Source organism: Chlorocebus sabaeus, chromosome 19 (genome assembly GCF_047675955.1).
Source record: "Chlorocebus sabaeus isolate Y175 chromosome 19, mChlSab1.0.hap1, whole genome shotgun sequence".
NCBI lineage: Eukaryota > Metazoa > Chordata > Mammalia > Primates > Cercopithecidae > Chlorocebus > Chlorocebus sabaeus.
In genome coordinates, this window is record NC_132922.1 from 29,409,737 (window position 1) to 29,419,346 (window position 9,610).

At 51.3% G+C, this 9,610-nt stretch overlaps 1 protein-coding gene across 1 annotated transcript; it reads right to left on the reverse strand.

Moving 5' to 3' along the window:
• Nucleotides 1-6,359: 6,359 nt before the first annotated feature.
• Nucleotides 6,360-7,177, reverse strand: LOC103222937 (immunoglobulin iota chain). Its single transcript, XM_007974905.3, has 2 exons — nucleotides 7,014-7,177; nucleotides 6,360-6,927 (listed from the first exon to the last, which is right to left on the reverse strand). The coding sequence occupies exons 1-2, from the start codon at nucleotides 7,057-7,059 to the stop codon at nucleotides 6,536-6,538; spliced, it is 438 nt and encodes a 145-aa protein (XP_007973096.1). The 5' UTR covers nucleotides 7,060-7,177; the 3' UTR covers nucleotides 6,360-6,535.
• Between the last annotated feature and the right edge of the window lie 2,433 nt (nucleotides 7,178-9,610).

Genomic DNA, 9,610 nt, shown 5'->3' on the forward strand with positions numbered 1-9,610 from the left:
AAGGGATTTCTGCCTGCAAAAACATGAATAAAGTGAGAAAGAAAAAGCCATGGATCATCCTACAAGTTGAACTGAAGAAGAAAACGTGACATTGTCAGATCTACTCTTTTGGGGAATATCGGGTACTCACAATAGAAGTCCTCCCTGGGCTAGGCTTGTCAGATCCTCTAGCAGGGGTGACTACAAAAGATCCAGAGAGAAGAGGTGAGGCTTCTATCTCTTCCCCTTGGGTCTAGAGCACTGTGTAAGCATAGTGACATCATGCCTTATCTTACAATAATAGCCTCCTCTTCAGGCTGCAGCTGTGTCCTCCCAGGCTAAGCAAAGGCTCCTGCTCACCAGTCTGTGGAAGGTACCAGCAGCTGATTCTTACCTGGTCTCTCCCAGGGGGCCAACTCTGGGTCTCACACCTCAGACCAAAGTCAGATCTCAATCGATTCTCAGGGCGGGGCAGAGATCACTAGTAGGCAAAACAAATTTGTGTGAACAACTCTTCCTTTACAGGACAATGGAGAAGATAAAAGAAGCCAGGACCACCAGCCCTCTGCAGCCTCAGGAGGCAGTGTTTACCATGGCCTGGACCCCTCTCCCCATCACGCTCCACTCTCACTGCACAGGTGAGTACAGGCTTCAGGTGTCCAGGGTTACCTCCTTAGCTCGTGTTAGCTCCTGTGGTTCTGCCCATTAAGACACATAATCTTGGTCTCTGCCCCAGCACCCACGAGTGTCTGTGTCTGCAGGTTCCCTCTCCCAGCCTGTGCTGACTCAGCAGGTCTCCTTCTCTGCATCCCTGGAAGCATGTGCCAGGCTCTCCCACACCCTGAGCAGTGGCCTCAGTGTTGGTGACTATGTGATAACGTTGATACCAGCACAGGCCAGGAGATACCTCGTGAGCTTTAAGTCAGACTCAAAGAAGCAACCAGGGCTCCAGGATCCCCACCTGCTTCTCTGGATCTAAGATGCCTCCCCTCTTCTCTCTGGACCTTTTGTAGTCACCCCTGCTAGAGGTTCTGACAAGTCTAGCCCTGGGGGAACTTGTACTGTGAGCACCTGATATTCCCCAGAAGAGGAGATCTGACAGTGAGTCCCCAGCAGCAAATACAGGCTCTACTGCCCCAGCCCTGGGGAGTTTTGGGGGTAGCACAGCTGTGGGTGCCCCCTGCGCAGACCCTGAGACAGAGCCACTGTGGGTCTGTCTGCTCACTGGCCACGCTGCAGTCTCTCAGTGGGAATCATGTGAGTGGAGTCACCTGAGAGGCTGGTCGCCGTCGGTCCACAGCATCCATGGCCACCCCCTGCTCTGTCCCAGGGTAACTGATTTTTTTTTTTTTTTTTTTAAGACAAGGTCTCCCTCTGTCTCCCCAGCTGGAGTGCCGTGGTATGAGCTCAGCTCACTGCAACCTCCACCTCCCAGGTTCAAGTGATTCTCATGCTTCAGCTTCCCAAGTAGCTGGGATTACAGGTGTACGTCACCTCGCCTGGCTAATTTTTGTATTTTTAGTAGAAACGAGGTCTCACCATGTTGGCCAGGCTGGTCCCAAACTTCTGGCCTCAAGTGATCCACCTGGCTCAGCCTCCCAAAGTGCTGGGATGACAGGCGTGAGCCACTGCGCCCAGCCCCAAAGTAACTAATATTAATAAACAACCTTTCCACGGAGGACTTCTACATTTGACACATGGGAAATATGATGACTGTCCAATGTAAGGAGGCTGCAGGCAGCGGGGAGTGCAGAAGGCTCTGAGAGCAAAGGCCTGGGCAGCTCCTTCCACAGGGGCCAGGGAAGGAGGCAACTGTAACTGTAACTGGGTGTGTGAGTGGAGAGTGGGGTTGTGCTGGGGGACAAAGAAAGCATATCATAGTCCAAGGAGAGAAAGGGAATTTGGAATGACAATCAGGCACTTTAAATGGCTTGGTGAGGGATGGCAGAATACACCACTAAGGGTGGACTTGAGCACATGAAGTGGGAGTGGAAAGTTGGGTAAGATCATTTGCATCCTGACTGCAGATGTCCTTATGTGTGAGGGTGAGGGATTGGGTTGGTTCCTTACCTGGGGTTGACAGAGATTATGAAAAGGAGGCTGGATGGAAGGAACTGACTCTTTAGAAGGACATCCCTGGTCTTGGGTTCAACAAAGAGCCAGAAGGCGGCAGAGCAGGCCAGGGGGACTGGAGGCTGATCTCCGAGATATGGAGGAGGAAGGGAGTGAGAGACGCTCGAGGCGAAGAACCCACGGGGTGACTGTGGCCCTGGTCAGAAGGCGAGGGAGGGATAGGGATGAGGCCGAGAGTTGTAGTTCGGTTGACCAGGTGGATTTTCTCATCACTGTCATGCAGGAAGTGTGTGGGGGAGAGAGAAAAAGGGAAAGGAGAGGAAATGTGGCCAGTCACTGATGTGATAGAGAGAAGGTCTGGGCTGGTTCTCCCTTCTTAGGGAATCACAATTCTCTAAGGTGGTGACCCCAGCCACCTAATGGGATCCCACAATGGCAGGGTCCTTGGAACCCGAGAATTCATTCAGTTACACATTCATTCATTTGTTCATTCAACTCTAATTGCCAAGTGTCTATCAGGCACATCAATGGGTTGAGTAGATCCTGCCCACTGAGAATCTGCAGATTAGTACGGGAGGGAGCTTTACTAAATAAATTTAGAACTGTGCAGTAGATGCTAAATATAGTTAGGAAAACATGCTGTTTGCACAGTGGAGGAAGTTAATAACTGCATGAAGAGGTCAGGGAAGTCTTGCCCAAGGAGTGAGATTTGAAACAGTTGTGGAGCCCCGAGTCAGTGCAGCCAGCTGGAGGCCACCACAAAGGGACAGGAAGTCCTGGCAGTAAACAGCCTGGGCAAAGGTTTAGAAGCAATCAAGAGACTCGATTTTGGTCAATTGCAGTTGGCTTAACATGGCAGAAATAGGGAGAGAGGGTGCACAAGAAATGGGACTTGGGACCAAGCCTGAGCCAGGCTTCAAAGGCTGTGTCATGGGAAGGAGGCTGAATTGCATCCCCTCAACCCAAGTGGTCTCTTCACAAGCCATCTGTAGCTCTTGACCCCTTGGCTGGTCCAAATTATCCAAGATGTGGGTATAAAATACATACCAGATTTTCGAAAGTGAATACAAAAGAAAAACAAGTTTCAACTATCTAGTAACTAATTTTTATATTGATTATAGGTTGAATTGGTAATATTGGGGATATATTGTGTTCAATAAAATATAACATTAAAAATCATTTCACCTATTTGTTTTTACCCTTTAAAAATTATGTAGCCACTGGAAAATTGGAAATTACAGATGTGGCTTGCATGTGTTCCTTAGAGTGTGGGAGACAATAAAGGGTTAGAGAGGAGGAATGCAGGCAAGGTCAGATCTAGGAGCAAAAAGATGAGGAGTGGTGGGTACAGGCTGCATGCAGCAGGACGATGGATGGGAAGGAGACCAAATAATGGTCAAGGCGAGAAATGACTCAGACTAAAGGAAAGGATTTGACAAGAGGGAAGGCCAGGCAGGTGACTGATGGGGAAATCATGATACTATTATTTTGTTGAACAGTCATGATGGATAAAAACTTTTTGTTTGTTTGTTTGTTTGTTTTTGAGAGAGAGTCTCACTCTGTCGCCCAGGCTGGAGTGCTGTGGTGCAATTTCAGTTCACTACAACCTCCGCCTCCCAGGTTCAAGCAATTCTTCTGTGTTAGCCTCCCAAGTAGCTGGGATTAGAGGCACCCACCACCACGCCCAGGTAATTTTTGTATTTTTAGTAGAGACAGGGTTTTACCATGTTGCCCGGGATGGTCTCAAACTTCTGTCCTTAGGTGATCTGCCCGCCTCGGCCTCCCAAAGTGCTAGGATTACAGGAGTGAGCCACCACGCCCAGTTGGATAAAAACTTTTTATATAAGTTAATCAGTTCTATGATTATCCCCTTTACATACAACATTGGAAATGTTGGCTTAGATTTTAAGTGACTCCTCCAGAGCTAAGACTCACTCTCAGTCTGGCCTCAAGCCTGAGTTCCAGGTCTCATTTTCCATTGAGCTAATGGGGCGGGGGCATGAGGATGATACTGGAGTCCAACTCAGCTCCTGGCTTTCTAGATTTCTTGTCATAGCATGGAATCCCAGAATCATGAAGGATGAAAGCTAGAGAGGGATGGGTTACAAGCAGAAGACAGAGTTCCTCTGGAACCATCTAGCTGGCCTTTAAAACTGTGGGCCATGGCCAGGTGCAGTGACTCACACATGTAGTTCAGCCACTCAGCAGGCTGAGACAGGAGGATCGCTGGAGCCCAGGAGTTCAAGGCTGTAGAGGATCATGATTGAACCTGGGAACAGCCATAGCAGTCCAGCCTGGGCAGCATAGCAAGATCCTATCTCTAAAATAAAATAATAAACAAATAAATAATAATGTTTTAAAATGTGGGCCTGGCCCAGGGGTAAAAGCCTGATGCACGAAGAACCCAATGCATAGAGCATAGCATAAGCTGAGATCACTGTTTCTTTCTTGTTTCTTTTCTTTCTTTTTTTTTTTTTTTGGAGATGGAATCTCGCCCTGTCACCCAGGCTGGAGTGCAGTGGCGTGATCTCGGCTCACGGCAGCCTCTGCCTCCTGGGTTCAAGCGATTCTCCTGCCTCAACCTCCCAGGTAGCTGGGATTATAGGCATGCGCCACCATGCCCAGCTAATTTTTGTATTTTTAGTAGAGATGAGATTTCACCATGTGGGTCAAGCTGGTCTCGAACTCCTGACCTCAGGTGATCCACCCGCCTTGGCCTCCCAGAGTACAGGAGACCCCTGGTTAACAAGAGAGGGACTCGTGACCACACATGGAAGGCTGATATTTGGCTGATACTGGCCTGTGCCTACCTCTCTGGGGAGATGCCTCAGGATCTTCTTAGCTGTGGTGAAAGGATGTGCTCAGCCAAGCTGGGGTTACAAGGGAGATGGTTTGCCGGCACCTCTCTGAGTGTGAGGCATGTCTACAGGTTGTGTGGACACCCAACGTAGAGAGTCCCTCTCTGCAAGGCATACTCAGACCCACCACCCACGGGCTCAGGGGGCCCTGCTGTGGGCCAGGGCTGCGGGGAGCTCCCCACTGCTGCTTCACCCAGCCAGTCCAACACAGTCTCAGTGAGACCACGTCCTTCATGTCTCTAGGTATCTCCAGGGATCCAGAGGCTCCTGCCTGGGGTCACAGGCAGGATAATTTGAGGGGGGACTCTGATTATCCCACCAAGTATGGCTTGCTTAAAACCTGGAGGCAAGAACTGGAGTGCTCCTGAGCAAGGCTCAGCAAACTACGGCCTGAGTGCCATACCCAGCCCAGTGCAGCCCCATCTGTTTCTGTAAATACAGCTTAATAAGAACATGGCCATGCCTCTTTGTTCACATATTATCTATGGCTGCTTTCTTGCTACAAGGACAGAATTGAGCAGTTGTGACAGAGATCACGTAGCCCGCAAAGCCAAAAATATTTACCATCTGGCTCTTTATAGAAAATGGGCTGGGTGCAGTGGCTCACACCTCTCATCCCAGCACTTTGGGAGGCCCAAGCAGGGGGATCACTTGAGCTCAGGAGTTTGAGATCAGCTTGAGCAACATAGTGAGACATTCTTCTCTCCAAAAATAAAACTAAATAAATAGCTAAGCCTGGTGATGCACACCTGTCGTCTCAGCTGCTCAGGAGGCTGAAACAGGAGAATCACTTGAGCCTGGGAGTTTGAAGCTGCAGTGAGCTGTGATTGCACCACTGCACTCCAGCCTGGACCACAGAGCAAGACTTTGTCTCTCAAAAAAGAAAGAAAAGAACATGTTTGCCGGCACCTGCCACTGTCTTGTGCAAATAAGTCAATGCATTTACTTGCTCATCTAGACCAGTGGTTCCCCATCAGTGTGAGGTTACCACCTGGAGACATTTTTGTTTGTCACAACTGGGAAGGGGCATCTGGTGGTCTTGTAGAGGCCACAGATGCTACTCACCATTCGACAATCCACAGGACAGCCCCAGAGCCAGGAACTGTCCAGCCCAAAACATCAAGAGGACCAAGGTGGAGAACCTGCTGTAGGCCTATCACCTGGCCCCTGTTCTCCCCGGAGGCCCAGGCCAGGTGCTTTCCAAGCTTGTTTACCCTGTAACCCCTGGGCAGAATCAGATGACACCAAAGGGTCCTGTCCTTGGCAGGGATGCCCCTCTAGGGTGTTTTAATCAACCCCTTGCCTCCCATGGTCCACAAAAGTAGGGACTCAGGTGAGCGCTCACCACAATGCCTCAGCTGAGCAGATTGTGATCTGCCAGTCTCCCGGGGCCCTGGGCCTTTGCCCGAGGCTGGTACTACAAGATCGCACAACAGTCAGACCAAACTCAGCAAAAAGTCACAAGCAGCTTTAATTCCCTAATGCAGTCTCCAGTGGGGATTTACAGCAACACTGCAGGACCAGGAGATGCTGAATGGCTCAGCCTCCTCAGCGCTTCAGGCCATGGCTCCACCCTCTTCCACGACAGCCTCTCCAAGGGGATGCATGCCCCTTCTGTCTTCAGTTCAAGGGACACGTGTCCCGGCTGCAGTGGGTTCCATTTCTTCCTCCCACTCCCTCTCCCTCTCCTTCTTCTCGAAGCTGCGGGCCCCCATAGCACAGTAATACATAGCCTCGTCCTCAGGCTGCAGCTCAGAGATGTTCAAATACCCCTTGTTCCTGGCCACATCTTTGGATCCAGAGAAGCGAAGGGGTACCTGGGGGCCCTGGGTCTTGTCTGACTGTGAGAAGTATCTCAGCAGGAATCTCGGAGGGTGGCCCGGCCTCTGCTGGTACCAGTAGACGCTGTACACACTGATGTCATGGTCGTTCCTCAGGGTGCAGGTGAGGCGGATTGTGGTTCCAAGGGCTGAGGACATGGCTGGCGGCTGATGCAGCACCGGCTGAGGACCGCAACCTGGTGACACAGAAGCATGCGGGCCGTGGGGGCAGGGCTGGGTGAAGGAAGGGGCAGGGGTCTTTGGGCTCTGGGGGTTCCCTCACCTGTGCAGTAGACAAGCAGCATAAGCAGGACAGGAGCCCAGGACATGGTGCAGACCCGCAGAGCTCTGACTCGTGTGGCCACGGTGCCTGGGGTCCCGAAGGGCTGGCGCAGTATCCTCGTCCCTGCTCTGAGAGGTGGGGCCGTGGCACACCCTGTTCCTGGCCACTACCACCCCAGACTTTCTTCGGTTACCGGAACCGCGTGGGGGCAGCATTTGTGGCTCTGATCTTGCCATGTGGAAGCATTCAGAGAGGATGCACCTGCTGGAGACTCTGGGGCCAGTACCCTGGAGGCCTTTGGGTTAAGGTCCCTCAAGGGGTGTGACCTCAACTTCCCCCTGAAGAAGCTGAGCCCCAGAGAAATAAACTTTCTGTCCACACTTAAATGCTTGGTGAGCCAGAAAGGGAGGACACATCCTCGTGGGGTGAAAACACCTGTGTTGTACAGCAGAAGACACTGGGGGCCCAGAGCAGGTTGGGATGCACTGCCCCTTCCACACTCCAGCACTGCCTTCAGCCCATGCTCCTCTCCCTCCCAGAACCAAGCAAAGTGACTCAGGCTTGGGAAAGAAGCACCAGGGCCCTGGCGTCTTCCCCACCCCCGTTCTGGCTCACCGAGCAGGTGCAATTTGGCGCTGTGATGGATTGAATTGCATCCCCCAAATCCATAGGTTGAAGCCCTAACCCCCCAGTGTGCCTGTATTTGGAGATAGGGCCTTTAAGGAGCTAATGAAGGTTAAATGAGGTCACAGAAGTGGGGTCCTGGTCAGTACAACTGGTATCCTTATAAAAAGGGGAAATTTGGGAGCCGGATGCAGTGTCTCACACCTATAATCCCAGCACTTTGGGAGGCCAAGGTGGGAGGATCACTTGAGCTCAGGAGTTTGAGTCCAACCTAAGCAACGTGGCAAAACACCATTTCTACAAAAAAATAAATAAATAAAAATTAGCTGGGCATGGTGGCCAGGCACCTGCAGTCCCAACTACTTGGGAGGCTGAGGTGGGAGGATCACTTGAGCCTGGGAGGTTGAGGCTACAGCAAGCCAAGATCTCATCACTGCCCTCCAGCCTGGCCAACAGAGGGAGACACTGCCTCGAAAAAATAAATGAGAATAAAAATAATAAATTAATTAAACATATGTTTGCATACTACCTGCAAGATTTAAAAAAAAAAAAAATTTAAGGGGAAATTTGGACTTAAAGTCTCTGATCCCACATGCTCATCCTCCCACACAAAGCTGAAGTGTCCCCTCCCTGGAACCTGTGCGGGCCTGTGATCAGGGCTGAAGTGGCCCTGGGTGTGCGAGGTGGCACTGAGCAGCTGGATGTGCACTGGGACCGTTTACTCGCAAACACTTGATGGAGCAACCACCCCTGAGGCTCAGATGAGCCCCCTGCTCGGTGTCAAGCAGCTTCACATCCACTCTGTGCCTGGTGAGGTGCAGACTGCACCAGTTTCAGCCAGCTGGGCCGACTCTGGGAGCCCCACCCTTCTTCCCACTGCCTCTCTGGCCAACAGCTCCACTGCCCAGGTAAGGGCTGGGGCGGGCCTCTGCGGACACAGGATGTCTTGACCACTCTGTCCAGTCACAGCTGCAACCACATCTATGACTTATTGCCCCTCCCTCCTCTGTACAGGCTGGTGTGCAGTGGGGAACTAACAGGTGAATGCTAATTTCTGGAGGGGAGAAAGGAAGCTTTGTTCACTCATTCATTCGTTTCTTCCCTCATCCAGTAGCTCCTGCATGTGTCATGCATGTATTTGTGAAAGAGAAATACGCCTCCCAGACCCGTCCCAGAGCACCAGTCCTTGGGAATCAGGGCAGGAGAAAGTCGTACCTGTGCACCAGCACTACTGCAGCCCCCGAGCCAGCCCTACCACTGACACTGTCAGAGCTTTTTGATCCTTTTAAGATCGAAGATAGGTGTTTCTACTTGCACTTACAGTTATATTTAGAGAGAAAATAAGCCCAGCCCTCAACAGTAGAGACACTCTGGTCCCAACTTTGTTTCACAGGCTTCACGGCCCCAGGACCCTGGCACCACTCACAGGGAAGGATTGTATCCAGTGGTGACTGTGTGTGCTGGGGAATGGTTGGACCTTCCAGACCCTGCTGGAGATGGTCTCAGACCCCCGGAGCATATAGAGTTAGATGTAAGTCACACACTCTAAACTCTGCCTTCTCCTGGCCCTGGGCAGCTGTTCCCGTCTCTGTCCCCTCAGCCTTGTCCTCAGTGCACCGACACCTGGGCTCAAGGATCATCTGCAGGGCACAGCAGTTTGGTGGGGTTGAAGAACACCGTGTATTCGGTCCTCTCCGGCTACACTCAACTATTTATAGATAATTCTAGACCAAGAGAAGGTTGGTGAACTCTGTGACAGACCTCAAGGTCTACAAGGGTCTCAGGGGAGACAGGAGGCATTCAGTGCTCCTGCCTGGTTGGTAGACTTTTTTTTTTTTTTTTTTTTTTTTTTTTAGAGACAAGGTTTCACTCTGTTGCCCAGGCTGGAGTGCAGTGGTGCAATCACAGCTCACTGCAGCCTCCAATTCCTGGGCTCAAACAATTCTCCTGTCCCAGCCTCCCAAGTAGCTGGG